At 35.4% G+C, this 26,070-nt stretch overlaps 1 protein-coding gene across 3 annotated transcripts in view; it reads left to right on the top strand.

The window, feature by feature from the left end:
* The window catches only part of nrm (neuromusculin), a 414,776-nt gene that overhangs the window by 290,792 nt on the left and 97,914 nt on the right, over window positions 1-26,070 (top strand). For all 3 annotated transcript variants that reach the window (XM_076366474.1, XM_031972985.2, XM_076366475.1), the window contains exons 2-3: window positions 1,081-1,270; window positions 18,467-18,621. In XM_076366474.1, coding sequence (XP_076222589.1) covers window positions 1,081-1,270; window positions 18,467-18,621 — 345 coding nt within the window. The remainder of the gene's footprint in view (window positions 1-1,080; window positions 1,271-18,466; window positions 18,622-26,070) is intronic.

The raw sequence follows: 26,070 nt of genomic DNA, 5'->3' as shown, positions 1-26,070 counted from the left end.
ACTCTCGAATGTCTAAGAGAATAATATTACACTGTTTATAAGCTCCAGAATTTCCTTTGGTAGATATTTTACAGTATCTTCATAAAGGCAGGATGTAAAACTTTTCTAAAGTCCTTATTAAGGAAAATTCTGTATACAACGTGAACAAAAGTGTACTTCTAATCTCACGAAAATATTACTAAAAACTTTTTAAAAAATGGCATTAAAAAATTAATCAAAAAGTGAGGAAAGGTCGTACGCAACATAGTCAATGCATCGACAATTAGAAAGCAGACATAAGTATTAATTATTTACAGTAGAAGTCAGCATGTACAAAATTATATTATTTATGGAACAATAATACCAACTCTTTTCTCATCAATGAACAAATCCAAATGATTTCATCACCCATCTTGATATGAAACATTAATGAGTAATGTTAAGAATCTTAACCATATTTATTTCCTTTCTGAATATTTCATGAAAAGGTACATTGTATTTAGTACTAACCAATCAAATAACTTACAAAATTAAGGTAAACAAGTTACATAGACAATACACTTTTCTCAGTAGAAACAGACAACGAAAGAACAGACAAAAATTGAAAAAACAGTTTAATCACACAATATAGGAATCGACATAAAGTGAAATAACCCAAAGAAAACGCAAAATTTTGATCAAATTTAAAAACCGGTCATTTGTCACGGTATGTTTATTCTTAACAAAACATTCCACCATCGATTTTGCTAAAAGACCAAAAAACCCATGATGAACTGGTCAATCCTCCGCACGTAATCAAAAAACCTGTCAACGAGGCAGATTTTCATCGGACGTGCGTGCAACGTTCACAGAATCGTCCAGTTTGCAAATGTACACGAGTTTTCGCGTCCTTAGCGTGAATCGCGCGGCGCGTATCGATGATTTAACAACTCGCGTGCGAATCGTAACCGAACTGTCTACGGGACAACGGTCACGTTTCCCGCGCGCGGCTCGTCGCCGAATAAAATGATTTCGCCGGGGCGTTATCCTTTTCGCAAACAAGCAAACAAACGAACGAACGAACGGTGCGCAATTCACGGCGTTTGCGTACGTTTGTTCCAGGAAGCAACGAGCCGTGGCTGAGGAGCGAGAAGCGGGCTGAACTCGGCACAGAGGTGCAGCTGCCGTGCGTTCTGAAATCACCCCAGTGCAAAGGGCTCCACAGCATCAAATGGTATCGCGGCACGACGCGTATCTTCATTTTCAGCGAGGACGGCGGGATAACGCGCAGCAACAACGACATCGCCGTCAGGTAAAATATATATCACGAATTTACCGCCAGCACGCTCCCATAAATCAGCCGGGTCCGACCAACTTTCTCGACACCGCCGCGATTGCGCTTGCATCTCTTGAAGGGTCACTCTAGTCAGGAAAGCCATTTTTCTTTTTCTTTTTTCATTTGAACGTGTGAATATTCGAGAAGGCAACGGTCAATTTTAGGAATCACGTTTTGAAATGGTATACGTGCTACTTCAAGGCTGTGAGGACTAGAGGATTATTTAGGGGTGTATTGTTTAAATGTTACTGGGGGCTCGAAAAACCAGATTTTTAATGTAGAAATAGTGAAATAGATAGTTTTCATTATGAAATATTTATTAATCTTTAATATTATTGACAATATCAAGATCATAATTCCATTTACTTCTCAAGTTAGACGAGTAACAATAATCGGGTTACAACACTCCGAGCAATATGGTCATTAACTCCTACCCGGTGGAAGAGGAACGTGGAACTTTTGGTATTTCTCGAAGCGTTCCTTCATGGTTCCAGATTTTGTCACTGTAGTATACAGAAAGCTGGGACGATGGACAGTTAAAGGTGTCATAAATTAGACCTTCTCCGCGACTACGTCGTAAACCAGCGCAGAGAATGTTTTCGGCGACTGCAAAACGACTTTCGTACATTCGTTCGTTGTTAAATCCCTGGCGCTAAACCTACTGAGCAATGAAAGTGTTTCGTTTTTAATTTCCTCCAGGATTTACAGGGGTATATTTGTTGAGATCTAATGCGACTTTTATTGTAACGCCTCTACTAAACAATTTCTCATAAAAACATGTGTTGATTTCAGTAACTGTAAAATGTAAAGTCCGAATTGTGCTGATTTGATTTAAATAAAATGTAAACACTCTTTAAAATGTAAATAACTTTTGAATGTGAAGAACTTGTATTAAATTAGTCATTAAATTTAGGAGAATTCTGGAACATAAACTGTTCTTATAAATGTGGATCATTAAAATTTATTCCTACTTGTATTCAAGGTTATGAATTAAAAAGAATCTGATATTAATAGTACTCACAATTATTTTACATAAATTCATTGATAGAGAATGGTAAACTCGATGAGATGTAGGTACACATGTATCACACAGTACTTGCATTTCTCTAAGTAGAACAGGTCGATGATAGTCAGATACATCAGCAATAATATCACGAGTATGTATCAAAGATTTAATTCTGATTCTCTGGGAAACGAAGTTTTGTACAAAAAGATTTCACTGTGAGTTTTCAATTTATACGTATATATGCCTTAAGCTTGTTTTGCAAACTAATTTAATTTTTAGAATAATTATTTTTATTTCTGGTCGTGCACGCTGTCCAGACAGTAATAGTGGACTTGGCGTAACACTTTCACACGCCGAATTAACCTTGTGTGAAATGGATGTGAGGAAAAAAGGGTTCTCCTTTTCTCGTTCGAAAGTGGACTGTATTTGTTGAATATTGAGTGAAAGGAAGTGTATGTGTTTACAAAGTTAAAGTGTGTGTGTTGTCCAGTGAGTACAGTGTGATTGTTATGAACTTATGATGTATGTCTCTCTATATATATAAAAATACTGCGATAGGGCGGTGTCCTTAGTGACAAATCAGAAGCTAAAACACTTGGGGTGTTGCTAGTCATGGTTTTGACCTACGCCCACATTAGTAGTAGTGGAGGTAGGGGGTACGTTGTCACTTCTGACCTGCAAAGGTACCGGTGGCTGTGCGCTTGGGGATTTAGGTGGTTGAGCTGCCGCTTTTTAATGACATGCTAGTTTCGACAGCTGGTCATTTATGATACCGGATTTAAGGATTGCAGCTAGCAATAAAATGTTTCCAAAATTTACTTCTTAGTCTAAGCTAAATAAACTGTGCCGGAACAATTTCATTCAAGTATTCAATCATGTTTCTCGCAAAATGCTTTAAAATAGGGGGAAAAGATAAGTCGTTTATACAAAAATGTTCATTTGGAATGAAAAATAATTAGGACCTTTTCAATTCACCGAAAAACCAATTTTCTAAACAATTCAGACATGTATAGATGCCAGAATTTGGCGTCACGTTCTTTGCTATGCATTTCCTTACATTTCTGCGTTTACATTTTGAGAAGATATCAAGATTGCACTACACAAACTAGAATGCAAAGCGAAACGAAAACGTGGTCTGTGAGAGTAAACGTTTATTGTTGCAGCTTTGTCGCGTGTATATGTACATAAAAACTTTTCAGACACAATATCCTCGAAAACGACGACAGAGTAAAAGTTTTAAATTGTAAGATATGCCTGAAGCTTTTTGTTCTTTAGTATTTCGTTATTATTATTTTATCAACACTTAGTAGGTGACTTTCAAATTATCTCTTTACTTTGCAATCATGTCCGAAGAAAGGAAGTTTTAATCGACAAAATATTTATTAAATGGATATGTATACAAAAGTACTAATTTAATTAAATCGCGCTGAACGAAATGAACGACATTATTTATTTGCAGAAAGAGATTTTATCAACGAAATTAATGTCCATGAGATTTACATGTATATTGAAACTTCATCGATACAATATTTAATAAAACCACGCATATACGGTTCAGTAAACAAATTAAGTCCGATGGAGTTTTCGCGATCTTTTAATTATGGTATCATATCAAATAATCGATGAAAAAAGAATGTTGAAAATCATTTATATTATATAAATATAGTAGCATCTCACAAAATATTTATACATTAATTATACCTTAAAAAATAACTCTTACTTAATTCTAACAGAGGTTCTATAAAACATTAACTTTTTAGAATTACCAAATTATATTACACTTTATTTATTTTTTATTTATTAATTATTCAGAATATAATCAGCATAATGTGAAAGGATAGGAAAAAAAGTACGCTCTGAGCATTAATTCAATGTTTAAGCACGATCTGAAATAGGATGGAGTGAATTTACTAGAAAATTCAGATTATGCGGGAGCTTGATCGCAATAGAAGTAGAACACTGGCAAAGAAATCCACGGTATTCATCCACTCGTTCGTTTCCCCGGGTCTTCCCTTGATACCTGTATCATTTTGACGGATAGTTTCATTATTACAACGTTTGTAAAACACCCTTTGAATCTCTGACCCGTGAGATCCTGAGAGAAGAAAGCCACGTTTCCAAGCGTGTACTCTTTTTATAAAGGGTGACCCCGATTGCGGAATTAAAGAAGCCGCGTAAGAAGAGCCAACTTCTTTCAAGAGTGTTGTTATTCCAATGTGATCTGCCCCTTTTCAGAACCACTAATGCGGTCATGTAATATCTTTCTTCTCTCCGAAATTACTGCCTCCGACGTAATCCCCGAATTACCACCTGTATAGGTTCCTTCGAATCATCTCGCGACATCCAACACTTTCGCGGTACGTGAATGACGATAAGAATTTTAGCGTTTCAATCTTACCAGCAGAATATTTATCTTTTTAACGAGTTCGACATTGTTAAGAATTTTTTCATTTTTTATTAATTAATTATAAAATTAATTACTTGTAGATTATATTGGTGAGGTTATAGATTAATTAACTTTAAATTCTAGATATTTGAAAGAGTATTTTTACGTTCAAATTATTTTACTTTCCAACAGCTTATAAATATATGTGGATATAGATTATTTTCATTCTGGAAGTTTAAATTTGGTTGCTCATTCCTACTCGGAAGTCAATATATTAAATTATATATCTTCAAACAAAAGTCACGTTTATTGTATATTATATCAAGTTGTATATACTTAATCGTAGTCGTCGATATCTACTTTGCTTGTTGACGAATATCCGAATAATGTAGACTCACTATTTAATTGCATAATACTGGATAATTCGGTTCTTTTATTCCTGAAAAAGGATTAAACGTATCGGTGTTGGTCAAGCGTAAACAAAATGTTCCCGATATTTTTTGGGTTTCATTGAATCAGAGAGGTGTGATAGCTTATTTGTTGGTATTTTGGAGCGAAATATGACCAGTGAACTGATTCAAAGAGATATCGGGGAATTGTTTACATTAAACACACCGCAGAGAGAAAAAAATATCAAATTTGAGGAGTTGTTTTGAAAATTATAATTTTATTTACCTGATTTGAGTAACGCGCTGAAAAGCAAATCAATTTTAATGTCTGACTGTAGCAAATTTCGTGACACACTTTGCAAGTACAGTGTTCTGTGAGAGTTTCGTATCGCCAAATTAATAGGAACAAAAATGCAAGACGGTTGCTTCAGATTTGCAGAAATTACCCTGCATCTCACAAGTACCGTTCCTCGAGTCGCATTTCGCTGAGTTTCGTATTCGCTGGATAAGTGCAATTTTCACAGCGTAAAGATTAGACTAATATCCAACAAACAAACGGAGCGAACGGGATTATTAATTCTGCTCATGCTTTACTACGGCATTCCGAAAATTTCTGACGGCTACATTATAAAGAGAATGCCGTGTGCAGTTTGCTAAGCATTAAAGTGCAGGAATATTCAAAAATGTACTTTGTAGCTAACCTTATGGTATTGAAGACAATAAATTTTCAGTAATGAAAAATGTAATACTAAATAATATTGAATATAACAAAATATTGAATATTCAGAACAAAAAAAAATACTAAATTGTTAACAATGAGTAATACTAAATAATGTTGAGTTATACTAATTAATATTCCTTATTCTTTTACTTTTAACATCTTATGGAAGCCAAGTCTCTTGCATTCGTGATTGTCAAAAACTTTCAGTTGAATAACAATCAGCAAGTAATCAATATCGAAGCAAAAAGGCGTACTCAAGTATCTATATCACTTATATAATTTTCCTCCTATTACTTCTGCCAATCAATAAGCTACATTATCGTTGAACGCCAGCCACTCAAGAACACAGAAGTTCCATTATTAAAGAAAACTTTACCAATCCGATTCACATTACACCAAGGAAATAAAATGGAATTCTGTAATCGCAAGAGAATCTTTAACGACCTATAAAAACTACGTCCAACTATGGTACTGCATAATAACTTTCCATTCAACTGTTAATGGTTTTATAATTGGCGTACATTACCAACAAAAAGTTTGATTTCATCAGTTCGAGAATGAAACTTCTGTGTTGCTGAGTACAATTAAAAGCATTGTTGTGTAAGGGTGGACTTGGCATTAAACATATTTTGATGCAATTTATATATTTCAAGTACATACTTGGTCCAATTTTTTGCACTACTCAATTATGATCAAGTACAGAAATTAATCAGCTCTAAAATATTTCACATTTTACATAAAATAAATCAATGAAATATTTTTCATAAAATGTTTCTATTATTATTAATAGATTGCGGATCATTATGAAATTCACATGTTTGAGAATATAATTAGAAAAATAGAATTACGATAGAAAATTGTTCTTCCTAAAAAATATAAAATACATTACATTTGTGATGTTTCATATGTTATTTCGTTTTGTGTGCCTTCTATGCAATTCTGCACTTTCAAATTTCTGATAAACGTATACACAGCCACAGTCTAACATTAGGCTCACGGAACACGTCAATTTGGCGGGCACTAAATTTCATAAACATTATTTAGTAAATGTTCAATTCTCAAAATCCAAATAAACGAACATGAAATTTCCTAGGAACAGTAGAATAAATTATACAATAAATATCCCTAAATCCAGTATTAATTGTTACACACGACGTTAAAATAAACAAGGAACGAAGAGTTCTTCAATCACAATATCAGCGAGATATTCATTATTTTATATGTTCGATTTTTTTCTCAAGCCGTTAACAATTTCATTATACGCGCTCGATAAAAATTTCCGACCGCTCGATAATGCCAGGCACAGTGTAATTGAAAACGTCAGCGCAGTTTTGGATGAACACTTATCAGCTGACAACGGGGGTGATTGCCCGGCAAGAATGGAAAGAATAGCGTAATGCTTTATGTTCATTTACATTTCGGAACTTTTATCGTCGCATCCAGGAACTCTTCTCGAACTTTTCTCATTTACTGCCTTCCGATTTAATCGGCTCGTTTCTGTTGCTCTATCCCTTTAATAGAGATAGTCCGTTCTTATTTTTATCTTGGTACAGAGACAATTTTGTAAGTTTCATCCGGATCAGTAACGTATTAAACTGCGGTCCTCAAACTTCTATTTTATGTATCGAAAGTTGCTAGAGTTTCGAGTTAATCATTTTAAAAATTATTCCGACTACAGGGATTCATTTTTTAACTTGGTCATTTTCAACCTTTAAATTCAATTTTCAATGAGCGCTCGTGATTCTTTTTCATTTGGAACACTTGCACGTTGAGCTGTACATCTTACATTTCAATATCATATATAGGAAGTTCTCAGCGTTTCGAGTTAATCATTTTAAAAATCACTCCGAACTCAAGGGTTCACTTTTGACCTCAGTCATACTTGACCTTTGAATGCAATTTTCAATGGCTTTTCGTAATAGTTTTTCGTTTGAACCACTTGCATATTAATCTGTAGACCTTGCACTTCAATTTCATATAAGAAGTTGCCCGAGTTTTGAACTGATTATTTCGAACATTGATTCAAACCGAAAAGTTTACTTTTGACCTCGTTCATATTTGACCTTTGAAAGCAATTTTCAATGAGTTCTCGTGATTCCCTTTGATCCCGACCACTTGCATGTTAAACTGCTGGATTCGAGGCTCAATTTCACGCACTGAGAAATTGAAAAACCTTCGAGTTAGTCATTTCGAAAATTGCCCGTACTGTGAGGCAATGACGGTCATTATTTATATAAAATTTTATTCGAATAACATTTCAAATCATTTTTCCAAATAAAAGAATCTATCATCGGTGCATATTTGACTAAAATAAATCGTCGAATGACATTCTTTCGAACAAATATACATACATACAATACACACAAAATAATTATTATTACCAGCTACGGTGGTCACTGGTGATTAGAGCTTTCAAATGACTTGAAAACAATTATAACTCATGAACTAACTAACGTTGAATAAAAATGTACAATAGTGTAAATAAGTAAACGATAGTGTATTCGTAAGAACTGTGTGTTAAGGCCACTTATAGCCTTACCGTTTCGTTCGGGCCCTTAAACCACCGTAGTTTTAGTTTTGTATACACTTTTTATCTTTTTTAAGACTTAGCTGTACATTTGGTAGTTTTTCGTAACAATAAGAGCCTTCATCCCGTCGCAACTTGCAATCGTCCTTACGGTATTACGAGAAGGGACCGTGGCAGCCATAAATCCCTGAACCCATAAGGCCCGCGATTCTTGCTGTAGCTTTTCCTTGTCTATTGTTCACATCTGGCGTCCAGTCACCAGCATTTTTAACTCTCTAGCCCGTCTGTTAGCATGTGTTATTAAGGCCAAAGCGTTTCTTGCTTTTTACCTACCACGGTCGACGATTGCAAACGGAACGAATTAGTTATTAACATTAGCAACTAGGAAGACCCAAGAAGGGAGGGGACTGTGTCTCCCTTCCACTACCATCTAGATCTAAAAGGGCCAACCAGAGCGTCTTCACCCCCGCGAAGACGACATTGCGAAGGTGTCGTCGAAGACGATTCTGGGAGGTCCAGTCAGTTGAGAAACACAAGTTGGATACACATAGTTGAGCAAGACAAGTTGGAGAAACACGTTAGACAAGTATCAACTCAAATAGTACATAGCACAGAGTACGGAGTAGGAAGTACGGATTACAAAGTATCAAGTAGCAATTTCGATCAAGCACATAACACTAGAGTCAAAGTCCACTTCACCTCCTACTCATTTCTAAGTTTTGTTCCCGATCATATCGGGTGGTCCTTCGAACCGTACAAGTTTCATTAGTCGACACACCATGTGCAAAATTCAACAAAGCTCGACCACCATTACGGTAGCCAAGAGTACCTAACACTGTGGTTCCAAATAATTGACAATTTTTTTATTTTCGCTAGAAAAGAGTAAATGCTCATAAAACGCTGAAGATTTTCGTAGCAGTCTGTTAATTATATTATATAATAAAATTCATTTTATCGCTACAGCTACGTTCAATCAACACATCTCAGGACTTCTAAATGTCTAGTAACATGCCGAGAATAAACTTTTACTATCTTAAAGTTCGCACACAAAAATTCCAGTACAAGGATACAAATTCAAGCTTATTTTCTTACGTTGAAAATGCCATACCAAAAATGCCATGTTTTCCGGTACTTCATGCCGCATTCCTTCTTCTATAATATTTCATATGCCGAGATGCTTCATATATCTTCTTGTCTTCAGCTATGTCATCATCATACGTCATACACGATGTTCCTTAATTCCCGCGTCCTCAATTTACTTACATGTCCGCCTATCTAGTTCCCTTCCCGTCTATTTACCCACCCGTTCAGCTTATCTTGTTCTTTTCTTCGGCTATCCGGGACCGCCGCTCGCGCCGTTGCATACGTCTTCATCGTTCCGCGTTCGTTTCCCGTTTTTCATCGCTGCTGCATCTCCTCTGTCGTTCAAAGGCGCGATGGAAGAAGTGATTACAGCAAAGAAGAAAATTGCCTGGAACTTACGACTGCCTTCCAGAACGTATTTGCCTAACCCGCTGTGCTATTTCTTATGAACTCCGACATGAACCTCTTCCAGAGAAAGGAGCCAACCGAGAAGGGTTGAACGATACTGCATGATTGCGAACGATAAGTTCGATGTCCGAATCGATATCGATTTTGTTTAATTTGTTTTATGATTTCTTTCGCGTCAGTGCTCGATAAAGCTACTTTGTCGTTGATAATGCAGTAGACACAAAAAGAATTTTCATGCTCATTCTGTGTCTACGTTTACTCGAAAAAATGAAGGTTGGGAATATATAAGTAATATTCTATTTGTACGAAAAATAAACAAATATTTTTAGATTTGTCGAATTTGCTTGAACATTTTCATCATGGTCTAGCTCAATATTATAGGAGGAGGGGTTAAACATTTTAAGCGTTTTGTATAGAGTTACTTATTCTTTCGTAACAAAGGAAAATGATATTAGAATGAATTAGCTATTAACATTAAAACTATTTCACCTGTAAAAACGATCGGTTTCAGTTTCCTTATTTCGCAATTATTAATATCTTGAAAGTGTAAAATATTCGAAATGATTTGGAAACTGAGTAGCTTCGCTTGAATATTATAACGAATATATAAAGATACCGAAGAAGATCTATTGTTTCAATTTTTATAAGGGTTACGTATTGACCATATTCAACATTCGGTACTTCTAAAGTTAATGGTTTAGTATCATAATTCTTAACATATTTCATACTACACAGCGTCACGCATTTGTGAAGTTCAACATTTTGTACCTACCATAAGGAGAATTAAATTACTTTCACCTGTGTTTTTATCTATAATCATAATATATGAAAACGACCTGTCGCTTTCAATAAAATACTGTAACTATGAAGATTGCCACTGAAACAAACGGTGACCGTGTACATGTCAAACTAGGCTATGATATAGATTTTTTTAATTTTTAATTTTCTTTTTGTAATCTTTTTCAAGTAGTTTGAAAGCTTCGATCGTCAGTAAAGTGTCTTCAAAATGTTAGGACTAAACTGTGGATATTAATAGAATTTTTTATTTTCAGCGGTTCTTCAATAGAAGTTTGATTCGTATTTTATTTATTCCTACTATAAATTGTCGTTTGACAATATTCACGGGCGAAGTCGCAAATATATTACTTATCGCGCGTTTAGACAGCTTATGGTGGATCAAAATGGCGTCGGTGTAAGTAATGAGAAAGACCGTTTCATTTTCAATGTACTTCCTGGCCCACGGTGTTATCCTGTTCCATCTCCATTCCAAGCTCATTAAATTCCGAGTTCGGATTACGTGTCGTAGGTATTTAAGGCGAACTTAATCTCTCGCTCCTTTGTGGAATGAGTTCAGTTTGATGGAAGCGATAAAAGAAGCACCCGGATGATGTTCCTGCGTCAAAGATTTTCGCAATTGCAACTTTGATAACGAGGAAAAGCTGGAGAAAAGATAGTAAAAGTTTTATGTAATATTCCTTGAACGTTACAGAAATGTAGAAAAATTGAGAGAAACCGAGAGAAACAAAAAGAACTGCACGACTTACCAAAATATAAATTTTGTACATTTTTGATAATGAAAAAAACACAGGTTTGGTGTATTCGTCACTGTTAAATTAATAAATAAATATTTATATGTATTTTTGTTAATTATTGCACGAGTTAAACGCGAGAGGTTTATTAAATATAAATGAAAACTGTTCTTGGACATTTTTCTTATAACTCGAAAACATATAGAAATGAAAGTAGCTCTTATGTTCCCCTATTCACTTGAGAGTTTCGTGTGTATTACACTGTAGAGAATAAAAACAACAGTTCTCAAGAAACTCCCCTTTTGAAAGTAACTTTCCAAGTTGACATGAAAGATAAAACTGAATTTACAATTGGTATTGTTTTCAGAGATACAAATGATCGGTTTAACAGACATTGCATCGAAGGTTACAATATTTTTATGTCCTAATAGTTGAGAATATTAATTATTATAATATTATTATTTATAATTAATATTATTAACCATTATAACATTATTACATAAAACATTAATCTATTAGATACTAATGCTATCGATACTGTTTTCTAATGTTAAATTAATATGAAATCAATGGTATAGAGTTTGAATGCCATTCATAATTGAGAAATTATAATGCTTATTGACCGTTCCTCCTTTCAAGCAATTTGAACTTCTAAGCTTGAATGAGTAATTACTTACAGTGAATACTGCAATATTATGACCGAGGAAAAAATGATAACTTATATACTTTCTGCATCGTTTACACGTTTTATCTCAAAACAAATCTGAATTTGCTGGCTATAATTTACAGATATTACATTTTACTGTTCACATATTCACCGGGGCATAACTCACTCTCCATTACGCTGTGAGTATTATCTTAACATTAACCTATTAACAGATCATCTCGTAATCAAGTTAGCTTTGATCATGCGTTGCACACGACTGTGGCTCGTATACCAACTATAATTTACGTGTATATACAAAGCACCCAGCAATTCAAAGTGCATATGGAAGTGCTTAACGTTTTCATAAAGGAAAAACCCAAATATTTAAACAAACAGCATCGCGCAAATTATTTTTGAAACCGGAATAATTACAAATACGCGAATATTTGATATCATAAACAACATTCGCAATGGACAAAGCGAATTTATAAAATAATATATAACGAGCAACGTAATAAGGAAAATAAAATCATTAATAATACTTCAGTGTTTAAATTTGACAAAGCAAATTCAAAATATTACGCTCGATTTTATTGCATATTTCTACAATGATAAATTAAATAATGAAATGTCGATATCTCTTCAACGTTCACACTTTTATTACTGCAAAAAAGAAGAGAAATTAATGCAATTAATAAAAATTAGAAGTATGTAACGATTCTTCTCGTGCATAAAAGATACGAAAAAAGAGACAATGAAAGGATTATGTATTTGATTATTTTTAAAATTGGTAGTACCATTCCTGAAAATCCGATACTATATAAGCATTCTTGGTGTCCAATTAAAATTTTGCGAACGACTTACAATAATGAAATTAATCAGATTAAATAATACACGTTCCAGGCGATTTTGTTTAACACTGTAATAAGAGTGATTTCGTAATTTCACCGAATTCACGAACAGTTCCCTATACTTCGGATTAATTCGTTGCAGGCTAATTTCGAACGTTCTTCGTCGTGTTCTATCTCTCTAATTGCCGACCCCACGCTACCTATTACCGGCCTAGTTTCTCGGAAGCGGGTAATTAACGTCCCCGACATTTTCAGTGTCTTTAAAACTTTGGGGGGAAAAAACGGAGTTCGCTCCAGAACTCTCGTTGGAAAAGCGATACGCTAAAATTACTCTACTTCAGTTCGCATCCATTTTAAACAACGAGTGCACTTTGTTTCTCGTACTGATCCTTGGATAGATTAAGTTAGACCACACAAATAATGACCATCTGATATTCACTCCATTTGTATACTCACTGCAATCAGAATAATTGTAACGATGCTTATACTTTTTCGAAGAAATCAAATATTTGTCATAAAAAGAAAAATATTAAAAACTGTGATCCTTGGATATGAACATTTTAGAAAATATGTGTGAACAGAATCAATTCAGAATAATAGTATTGTACAATCATTTATAGTAATAAATGAAATATTAACAGTAGTACTGATTGATTATTCAAGAAGAGGAGTTATCTTCGTTTGTAATTAATCTATTTACTTCTATTATCGGATATTGTTCCATAAATCGTTATTTTGAATGTTGATCATTGCACAGTAAACTCATCCCACATCTGTTTTACGAATACAACACTCACAGAAATTTATCGAGGCAAGTATTGCATGCGTTTCGTCTGGATAGTCAATACGCTATACATATTTGTATCAGATCGTTAATCAAATGACGTAAGCATTTTGACACCGTTGATCCTGCCGATTAGAAACACATTGCCGTGTCATAGTGTGATATTGGTCATCAGGAGGTTAAAGGATCGGGCAGAATGCTCGTGGCGATTCGTATGTCAATCTGCGGGACGGACCATCTGACAAACGGAATGCTTGATTAATGTCCCGACCGACCCTCTGTGTTCCGTCCTGCTAATAGGGTAATCTTGACCCTGCCCATAATTAGTAATTATATTAAATCTGTATCAGATTGTACAGATTACACAACTCAATGGAATTACCGTAATTCTGTGCTTGCGCTTTTTCCCGAATCAAAATTGAATTTCGTGGCCTGCCGTTGGAACTAGCAAAGACTAGTAACCGATATTAAAACAAATGAAAATAGAGCAAAATTTAGCACTAGATTTACGAACATTTACTGTGCAGTTTATTGCATCGCTTTTAGAGAAATTGATATCCGTTCATTTAAATTTCGGAAATTAGAGGTTTACGGAACGCGTCAAATTGAGGCGTATTAAATTTTACAAACGTTATTTGGTGAATGATCAAGTCGATTACAATTGACGCAATTACACGAGTATACATCTTAATTGTGTATCTTTAAACCTTCGATTTCCAAGATATAAATAAATGAACATCAATTTTCTAGAAACAGTAGAACAAGTTGCACAATAGACGTCCGTAAACCTAATATTAAAAATAGACAATTAACGTGCATATTTGCGCGTCTGCATCAATCAAAATCGACCCAAAAATTTACCAAATAATGTTTATAAAAGACAGTATGAGTGAAATTGTCTTGTTCCGTAAGTCTAGTGTTACACTATATATTTTAAGTATTTTAATAAATAAATATATTCTTTTTTCAATATATTTGACTAGAAATATAAATATAGATCAATGCCTCGTATATTGTTAATTTATTTTCAATAAATCTTACATTTCAAAAATTCAACGATAATAATAATTTTATTTTCTCTCGTTCCGTGAAATGTTCGGTAACATAATAAAATATCACGATCGCAATTGCTTCCAACTTTCAAATATCAAAAAAGCTTCACGTTCAGGAAGCCGATCGTTCCCAACAACTGCATTCTTATCTTTCGTTCCGTAAAATATCCAGCTTAATAAAGCAAACTTGCAATCGCAATTGCCACCGACATTGAAACTCGATCGAAAATAATACTACTGGTAGCAACAACACCTGCACTGATCAAACCCGCGTTACGCAAGGTATTACCGCACACGATTTTCGCGTGTGGCTTCAATGCCCTATTATTCAACGTGTCAGACTGTGTAATAAAGAATTTAACGACCTCTCACTGGTGTTTGCCGTTCTTTCCGACGAACGCTCGAAAAAGCCCTGTGAATCGGGCGCAGATTAACGACACGCTGCGTTAGAAGATGAACCGCTCAACCCATTAGCTATTGCGACTTCTTTAAAAAGTGTGTACCTTATTCTAGTATGCGTACGTGTTCATATTTACAAATAATCTTTTCAACAATTTTTATTACTCCCGTTGGCGAGACGGTATAATTATTGATTGAAAATACGCCCACTAAAATATCTGCCATGCTAGATATAAACAATGCTAATAATAAGAGTACTCTTATCCTTGACAAATTATTAGCTGAACAGTTTGAATTTGAAACGATAATAGTCGAGAATAATACAACGATAGGAAAAACGGAGGAAAAAAATTTCAAAAGTTGGAAAACGACAAAGTTTTGTACTTTAAATGTCGAGTGTGTTTAATTAACTTTACAATATAGAAAAGAGAATGTAGAAATCTGTACACATATTTATACTTAATGAACAGAACATAAAAGTCCGTACGGTGATTTCACCGATTACATTTTTCTTTTGATTGAGACTCGCACAACGCGGCGGATCACGCAATAAGAAAAAATGCTCTAGAAGAAGCGCTATAGTCGCCTTACTACGACTTGCAGTTATTACATGCTAAATCCTACTCAGAAAGAGCGTGTAGAGATTACATTGCTGTCAACAACATGCAAGTAATGTATACTTATAAAATTAGTTATTTCAAAAATGAATATTCCCTTAACCGGTTAGCTGGCTTTGAACAAGTATACCCGTCATGACACAAAACCTCAAAAAATTTTGACAGAGTGCGTTCGAATGTTTTATCGAGAATGCGAGTGAGAAAAATGCTTGTAGAAGAGAGAATAATTTTAACGTTGTACATGTAGAGACACGAATTTTTAAGAGAGTCTTGAGTTGGTCGAGATAAAAAATTGAATCGAGCCATTCTAGTCGAATCCAATCCTACATTTCTATTTCATTTAATTTCAACCCTTTGAGTGCCAAGAAGCGATACACCGCTCCTTCATGTACCTGCGAAAAGTTTCTTTTGGATTTTATTAGTAGTAAATGAAGTCTAACATGTTTTTAGTATTGTATAAAAATGTTATGAAATTTTTCTTTACAATCATACATCTTTATTTAAAATTGTCTGGCATTTCTTAAATGTGTATGAAAATTTCCCCTGGCACTTACAAATGGTTAATAAACACTATTTTGCTTCCCGTTACTTCAGTTTTCCCAGCTCATTGCCCAAATATTTCATAAATTATTCCCTCACATATTTCCATATACTAGTTACTTTCGTCACGGAATATTTTTAATCAACTTCAATTCCCTTATTGTAGTTATTCCTAAGTAATGCGCGAGCGCCGGACATGGTTGGCTACCACGATAATCGGTATGTTAATGGAACAGCGTTTTAAGCTTCCCGATGAACGCAAATATGTCTCTGTTTGTGCGTGTTGCGCGAAAAACAGGGTTCGACGAAACGGAAGATATTCGATGGAGTCATAATGGAACACACGCGTACCGATTCGCGGCCTCGTTTGAGCCCGGTTCATGGATTTTAAATTTACGCGGTAGTCGGACCAAAACAATGGCGGACTCGCGGAACGCAAACGTTTGCACGTGAATTCCTGTAATCGTTGAAGGAGGATTGTTTAGTCTCGTTTGATGCTTTCGCCGTAGCCATTTCATCTGACGAACACCTGCGCTTCCTGTTCGGATCAAAGGCTCCGCTACGTTTCACCTGTTATCCGTTATGAGCGTGTATTGGGTTTCGTTCTCCGTTCGGCTAATGCGATTTCTGCTTCTTTCCCGCCGCCAGAATTTGCGGTGCGCACTGCAGACGTTTCTTTAAAGCAGCGGTTCGCAATCCGAAGGAGTGTGCAGAGTGATTAACCTTTTGCAGACGAGGATTTTTGAAAGTATCAAAAACCTTTTCCGTAGAAAAATGAATTATAGATGAAATATTTAAATAGCAAAAAAGTGAAGGACTATCTCTTAATTTTTTTTTAAATAATTAAGATTTGAATGTGGATAGTATTCTTCAAATGAAAGGAAAAGTATAAGAAAAGAGATTGGATCTTCTTTTCTTGGTAATTTCGTGTTAGCATTATCACATTATTTGTTTTAAAATATAAAAAATGTAAATAATCCTTTTCTTTAAATTTAAAAATCTGTCTTTTGAAATTGGAGATCAAACTAAGAACATTCGTGCTTCATTGAAAATGGAAGTTGAAGATGCAACAAATATAACTCCAGTGAAATTTGACTTTATTCGTAATATAATTAACTGAAGTTTTTCGATCTGTGATAGTAACGTGGTTACTTAAAATATTAACAATAGTTTGTTGCGTCAACCTGTTTCATTCAATTCCTCGAAGTAACTGTTGTGGAGACACTATGAGCGGATAACACGGAGAATCCCGAGCAAACTGTTTTCCATAGGGCTTAGAACACATATTTGAGCAGCCGATCCGTGGATCGTTCTACCCGGAATCAACAGAAACGCATCGTATTAATGAACAAACGCACTGGTTAATAACAGTAACCACTATCATTCGAGTGTTGCGATGCCCGCCAGATACAAAGGCCTAAGCATTCACACTAACAAAACGAAACTGCAATATCGATATAAACGCTGAACATTCGGAATTGTAATTACCGAAATAATCAATAATGACCGTAACCGAAGCTTCGCTCTAATTTTACAATCACGAGAAAGACACCTACCGTTGTAATATGCTCGCCATGCGTGTTTCTGCTATCAAAATCAATAACACATTTCCATTATGTAATATGCTATGTTTAATTACATTCTTTAACTTCTGGCATTTAGTGTAACACGCCTACGTAGAACACATGGAATCGTTAAATATTTATGAATGTCCACTCAATAACGAATGCGTTTGCTACTGTTTGCGTCCCCCTATGAAAGAAGCAGGGATGAGAAAACGCGAACAGTCGAAGAGGAAAATTTAAATAATTTCAATTATGTTAAACAGGTACGGCAATTGTATCCGTAGCGCTAGAGGAGTCGCCATAATAGCAACGAGCAAATAGGATTCACGATTGTGTCGCATAAATTCTAATGCTATTGTTTCCTTAGTGGCATAAGTAAAGCGCTATCGATTTAGCAATATAACGAGCAGGTTGATCCGATTCATTGTTCTATTCATTACCCCACGCTAATAGGATTGCAAATGTGTTATATTAATGGCAGCAAACTGCGTATAATCCGTACACAAGTAAGAATGTTATTCTAGTTATAGACTGTCCTGATTCGAACGTTAATCGCGTTTCGCAGGAAGATAACTTCCTCTATCGATTGTACTAGATTTCCGTTCATCGTTTTAAGCTCTACGATTGTTTTATGATGTTTTAATTGGTTCGTTTGTTCGATTGTTTCAGGTCGGACATAGAGTACACAACGAATTCGACGAAGGCATACCTGAAGATTACGAACGTCACAATAGAGGACGAAGGATTGTATAAATGCGAGGCTACGTACTTGACAGTGAATCGAGAGTGCAATAATGTGCAGCATATTATACTCAACGTCACTGGTAAGTTTACTTGGCTTTAAATTCATGGATAGACACGGTTCTTGTTACCTGCAAACATTAACCTTTAAGTATAGACGTAAATTTAACCTTTAACATTAAAATTACCGATTAATGTTAAATATTCTTGTTTGATTCTCGTTTACTTTTTATATTTAAAAGTTAAACAGAGTTATTTTAGAAATGAAAGGATAACTTGTAGCATTTAAAACGATAATACAATGTAAAAAAAGTAATTGATTATAAATAAACAGGTCGTAGTATTCTGGATACAAAATAAACTTCTGATGAAAACAAAATAGTATTTACCAAACGTGAAATAAAAATACTAAAATAATCTCACAGAATACAGAAGTATGAATGAATGTAAACGCAAATTTTTAAGTTTTTCATTTAAATCACCACCGACGGTAATTTATTTTCAGTGAATTCTCCCCGGAAATATTTCACCTGTTTTGGCAGGTTCGTTTCAACGATTGCGGAAAGATAGTTATGTATTTACAGTCAGATTCACAATTTCCATAATGCCTGGTGAGAAAGATACCGCGCAATTTCCATGAGGAGTGCTTTTCATACATCGTAACTAGTGACAGCTTATAATTTAATTAATCGATTAAACGCCTGCGATCTCTGACAGTAAGATATGCGCGGAATAACTCGTATTAGACGTATCGTACTTGTACGATCCGTGTAATCTAGGTAATCCCAGTAATTCCGCAAACGAGAAAGCCGCAGTACTAATCCGAAGTGGTAGCAGCTAAACCACTGAACCGGTTATCTTGACACACGCAACATGTCATACTATTAAAGTGCGGTTGAATTTACCTACATGAAAGGGATGCCAATTACTTTGAAATTTTAGACGGAAAACCGAGATCTCGCCCAGTGATATTACAGGGGACGCGAGCCTAAACCGTGGCGGAAGTGTTTATAGAATGCGTATTTGAACAGCTAGTCCAATTTGTAGGCTCAGAAGTGAACAAGATAAATAAATAAACCTAGCGGAGTTGATAAACTAGTGAAAGTAAAATATTTAGTCGTTTGATGAACATGTAGCTTGATTTTTTCGATATTCGAAGCAAATAAGCGAAGGGAAATGGTGAAATAGCAGACCGGTTGCGTGGTATCTTAAAGGATTGTCGTATAAAATTAAATTTTTACTTGGTGACTAGTAAAATTTCGTCTCTTGTTTCATGAAAAGTTCTATTAATCCGTTTCATAACAAGAAATGTGTCTTTTATATGTTCGAAGGAAATATTTGTAATTGATAGAAAATTGTGGAATAATAGACTTCACAGTTTGAAAACTGCATTGGAAAATGAAATGTTCATTTGTTCGTAACGCGCTGTGAGAAATTTTTTCTAGTTCGTAAATGATTTTTATTCTCATAAGGGTCGTGTGCACATTAATGAATTAGTGTATATTTAGAAAACAGGGTACAGTAGCGTCTCGTTATGTGCATTCACAATTAGTACAAGCACAGAAAGGTCTACGTAATGTGTAAAGTCTACGATAATAACCTGGGCAACGCCGATCGTTAAAACCGACTACCGAAAAAGAACAACAATAAACACAAGTCAGAAGGTGAATTTTATTCAAGTTCCCGAGTGTCTGCGGCAAAATATTTATTCCACTGCTTACAACAAAATTTGTTATAATTTTGATATTCCTTTTTATAGGACACAGTAACGAATTCATGTAAGAATTACTTAAAAATTAATTTTAATATTTCAATACGTTTGTAAATCCAAAATAATTATTTTTGCAGTTTTAAGCATAAAATGAAAGTGTTTTTAATTTATTTATGATGTATAATTTTTAAATTATACAGTCGCTGATCAATAAATTAAAGCCAGTCGTAGTTTTCTGGCAGTAATTGTGGAAGTAACAGGCGAAAATTTAATTAGTATTCATTTTTTTTAACTACTTAAAGATATACATATATATTATATATTTCAATAGTAATAATATGAATATTATTATACATAATGTACTGTTATTGAGAGTTTATTGTGCGAGCAGTAAAATTTTTGTATTCTCCAGACATGAACCACATTGAAAATGTCTGGAATTTATTGAAAACTCTCGTGTACGCATCACCTACCTCTACAGTAGCAAATTTGACAGCAAAAATGATTAAAATTTAACAAAATCATTCCAAAGTCGAAGATACAATCATCAAATGCATGTAATTTATACGTATATACTTTAAGAGTTAATAAAAGTTATTATTAAATGTCGTTTTAACCTTCTAATTCACGATTACTGCGAAAAATATTCAAACTATGGGTGGCTCTAATTTGTTGATCAGGGGCTGCAGCTATTTTTATTCCTCGCTAGTTCCTGATGACAAAGTGACGTAGTTAAGGTGCAAAATTACATACGACACATTTTTTTCGTACGTACGTGTTTCATACCGGAGATCACTCGTTCTTGTCAGGAAACATAGCTGCAGGCAGTTCAAGTTCTCATTTCTTTTTATAACACGAGTGTCTTTAGCTTGGAAACTGTTCCAACGAAACCTTGACGCATTTGTATGACGAGGAGCGCTACATGAATGCAGAATTATTTAGAAATACAGTGACAACAGATAATGTGTATGCGTAACAGCTCCGGCTCGAAAGTACCAGAAAATGTTACGTTACGATCGACGGGTCGACACTTGATCGCGACTCGAATGGTTTCGCGATTTTACGTTGACCGTACACGTGATGCCCGCCAAATTAATCTTGGGCACCTGGATCCGTCGGTGGAGCAGTGGTCGCGTCTTCGCGTTACATTTTGTTCGAATCGAGATTTTAGTAGACGAGTCCTCGAATCCGGCACGATGATTTCGAGTGTGATTTCGAGTGGTTGTCGCGTGAGTTGTGAACGAGTCTTTCGTGTGACTGTAGTTTTCTAACGTGGTACGTGAACTCTTGAAAGTGAACTGAGCTTGTCGAATGTGTTGATTGAACTGTACTTGTCGAATGTTGTACGTGAACTATACTTGTCGAATGCGCGAAGTGAACTGTTCTTCTCGAATGCGGCAAGTGAACTCTTCTTGTCGAATGCGTGTAGTTAACTCTCGGAAGTGAACTCTTCTTGTCGAATGCGGTAAGTGGACTCTTGGAAGTGAACTGTTCTTGTCGAATGCGTGTAGTGAACTCTCGGAAGTGAACTGTTCTTGTCGAATGCGGTAAGTGAACTCTCCTTCGTCGGAGCTCTTGCACCCACAAGTAAACTTTTTTACCCCTCCTTCGGATGTTTGGAAGGGGATGCTGACGGAGTGGAAACAAGAGATCGACGAAGTTTTGGATAAAAAATACATTTGGCAACAGCGGGAAAATCCCGCTACTTGAACGTGCAAGGGTGTACACCGATGCGAGTACGCACCCTTGTCCGCAGGTAGTCCTCGCTGTTGCGCGTACATTCGGTTTGTCAACGAAGGAAAACCCGTTACGTGGGCCCATGTGTACGTGCCTACCTAAGTGCGGGCACACACCCATGGCCGCGCGTAATCCTCGCCGCTGCGCGAGAATTCGTCTGGTTTATGACAGGGGCGATTTTTGTACTTACAAAAATATACACATTAACTAAATTAAAGAATTTCATAGATCCTATTTTCCTCGTTTATTCGAAATTTTTTAATTAATCCGACGTGAAAAAAAGTGTGACAGATATTCGAAAGGAAATTCTATATTATATGATACTTCGTGTCGTATCGTAAATCAATGTCCATTTGATTAATTCTGAACCAGTAATTCTTTTATAATGATAAAATTATTCCATTGAAGACGTAAAAATGATAACTGCTAGATATAAAAAATAAATATTTTTTGTGTATATAATTAATTTTTAGAATTTTTAATATGACAATCGGTCCTTTATTAGTTAATATGTCATAAAAAGAATCCAAATCAAGAGCATCGATATTGCAGGCAATTTTCGCATAACGGGTTCCGTCAGATATTTAAAAGGAAGGTAAAAAGCCGGATTCGATTTTATTTTATGAAAGTTTCAACTTCTGTGTATGCAGCTCGCTGAAAACGTATGGCGGAACTTTTACATCAACCTAATGCCTGTTCGGAAGTTTTCTATATTTCCTCCACACAAACGCGTAAGCGAAAGAACTCGCGATTCTAGCCGGCGGAATGAAATTTGAAAACTTGAAACTCATTTCGTGCATACGCGCCGCATTTCTTTCACCTGCTGTCACGTTTCACCTTCAATGTTGTTCGCCCACACGATAAGATCTTGTGAAAAATCCCCGGAAACGGAACGCTCTTACAAGATTCGTTGTGCTTCAAATTTTCATCGGTAACAACATAAATTGCCAGACATTCCGAGTAGCAAATACCATTACAAATATTCATACGGATAACTGATTCGTAGTTTGTTTATCGTAAAATTTATGTTACAATCAAATTGTTCTCTAAATATTTTCAGAAGAGTACAAAAAGTTACACGGTATTTTTATTTGAAATGTGAATTTTACTATTTCTTACGATTACATGTATTATTTGAAATTAAATTTTTGTATCTCTGTTTTCTACTGGTATCTTCTGGTGAATGACTTATTGATCTTACAATTAGTGCTACTACCCTTATTGTTCCTAGTCATTGGTTGCTTACTTTCAATAATATATATAAGAAAACAAATATTAATTAATAAGTATTAATTTATGAAAGATAAATATTAATTATTAAATATTAGTTTATCAAAAATAGATATCCATATTATTATAATAAAATTCTCGAAATACCAAATATTAGAGCCACAGAACGGACAGTAAAATTCGAGAACCGCGAAAGGAAAATGGTGAAATCATTATTGCGGCATTGTATATATACCAGCACAGAATTATGAAAATGGCACGTGCCACATAAGTTTCTATAAGCCGCAAGCTTCCTGCGGGTTTGCTCTTTTCCCACGTCAATGAACCACGGTGGAAGTTCGCTAGCACGGGGGCTGGCGTGAAGGCGGCCGGACAACAAAAGGAACCCTCTGCCCCCGTCTACAGGCCGAGTATCGTCACCCGGGTAGAATTATAATTAAACCCCGTAATTCAGTGGAACTTATTGTAACGGTCGTTCCTGCGGGTTCTTCCAGTCTGTGTCGCGCCTTTCAAAGGCCAATTTATCGGTTGGAGTGCTGTTACGGTCTCGAACTATGCCGAGCACCAATTCACCTTGTTTAAACTGTGCGAAGGGCCACTTGCCTCACGGCCAATCCAATTAGATCTTCTACCTGCTAGAAATTATTTTAGACGGTTCGTTGGCTCATTGGACTACCGATCGACTCGCGATAACTTCTCGTTCAACGCATCAACCTTTAACCCCTTTGCCATACGATTAAAATAAAGGGTGCCCCAAAATTAACGCAAGATTTGAATTTATCACCATTCGCGCAGTACAGTGTTAACAACCCTATTAAAAAAACCATTTGACAGCTGATAGTTCAGGGTTAGTAAAAATGGAGCGTTATACGATAGAACAACGTGTTTTCATTGTTGAACAATATTTCAAAAATAATGAAAGTCTGGCGGCCACAGTTCGAAAATTTCGTACAAAATATGGTCGGAATAGTGATTTAATTTGGTCAACTGTGAAGAGAGTAATTGAAAAATTCAGGCAGACTGGATCAATTGGTGATGCTGAACACACTGGTCGTCCAAAAACAAGCCGTTCAAATGTCAATATCGAAGCAGTGCGCGAGAGTGTTGGTGAAAGTCCAGGAACATCAATTCGGCGTCGTGGACAAGAACTGCAAATTTCAAGAAGCTCTCTACAGCGTATACTCACTGAAGATCTGTATCGCCATGCTTACAAAGTTCAATTGACACAAGAACTGAAGCCTAATGACCATGCACAGCAAAGAGAGTTCGTTGAATAGATTATTGAACAACAGCAAGTGGATGCCAATTTTTCGAACAAAATCATTTTCAGCGATGAAGCACATTTTCACCTTGATGGCTTTTTTAATCATCAAAATTACCGCATTTGGGGTTCAGAGAACCCACATGTGATTGTCGAAAAACAAATGCATCCTCAACGTGTCACTGTTTGGTGCGGATTTTGGGCTGGAGGCATCATTGGACCATACTTTTTTGAAAATGAAGCTGGTCGAGCAGTGAATGTTACTGATGCTCGATATCACGACATGATAACACAGTTCTTTCTGCCTAAATTGAATGATATTGATGTGGACGGCATGTGCTTTCAACAAGACAGTACCACATGCCATACAGCCCGTGAAACAATTCAATTACTGCATGAGATATTTCCTGGCCGTGTATTCTCTCGTTTCGGTGATAAGAATTGCCCCTTAGATCGTGTCATTTAACACCATTGGATTTCTTTTTATGGGGTTATTTAAAGTCAAAGGTCTATGCCAACAAACCAGCAAGCACGTGTGCATTGAAGGAGAAAATTGAACGCTACATCAACGAAATTCAGCCACATTTATGCAAAATGGTCATGGAAAATTTCGGCAAAAGAGTACGTATGTGCCAGCAAAGCCGTGAAGGCCATTTGCCCTGTGTGTTATTCCATACATAACCCTATCCTGTGTACTTTACGATTCAATAAAAGAATAACAATTTAAAGAAAAAAAACTGTGTTTTTTATTTAATTCAAATCTTGCATTTATTTTGGGACACCCTTTAGAATAGTTATATTTTTGAATTTCTTTTAGCTTACTTTAAGCATTGAAATAAGATGGTTTCATTCTTTAATTTACAAAGGTTTTTTTCTTGTATTAGTTGTAAACAATATTATCGATATTTCGTCGTAAAATAATAAATATTTGTAATTCGAAATATTGTGCAGTATAACTTTTCTAATTTCTGAACATTCTTCCTATAAAAAGCCGAATTCATTGCAGTCGTAAATATTAGAAAAAGTGTGCCCATCCCTCGTTATTCGAATAATTAAATTATTTACCTGCTGCTTTCGATTATAGATGTTGAAGTTTGAAGTCACCATTAAAGTGAGATTCAACTGTAAAGGGTTAACTCATTCGCGCTGCAAGCTGCGTTAAGAGACAAGCTGCGTTGAGTAATTGCTTCATAATTACATGGAAAGATAATAACTGAAACTGTATACAATCAATCGGTATTCATACAGCAAATGACAGTAGCTATCTTGCACTCAAAGCAATGGCGATTAATGCAATCTGTGACACGTAACTGTGCATTTTGAATTCACTCATCACGTTAATAACTCGTTATTATACGCGAATGTGTTAATAATTCACTGAAGCTTATATGGTTAAAAACAAGAAATCTTTTTAGTATTATTACATTGGTTCAGGAAAAAACATTAAATGTTCGAAACTGAGAAAAATATTATCCAACATATATATTTCGCAGGCAAAGAGTTAAAAATGGCTTTGACGGCTTATGACGATCCGCCATTAGTTGCATGTGTAAGGCAGGTCAGTAGAGGCGCGAATTGTGACGTGCCTCGCGA

This window comes from Nomia melanderi, chromosome 4, assembly GCF_051020985.1.
Source record: "Nomia melanderi isolate GNS246 chromosome 4, iyNomMela1, whole genome shotgun sequence".
Taxonomy (NCBI): domain Eukaryota; kingdom Metazoa; phylum Arthropoda; class Insecta; order Hymenoptera; family Halictidae; genus Nomia; species Nomia melanderi.
This window is presented reverse-complemented; position numbering and strand designations above follow the sequence as displayed.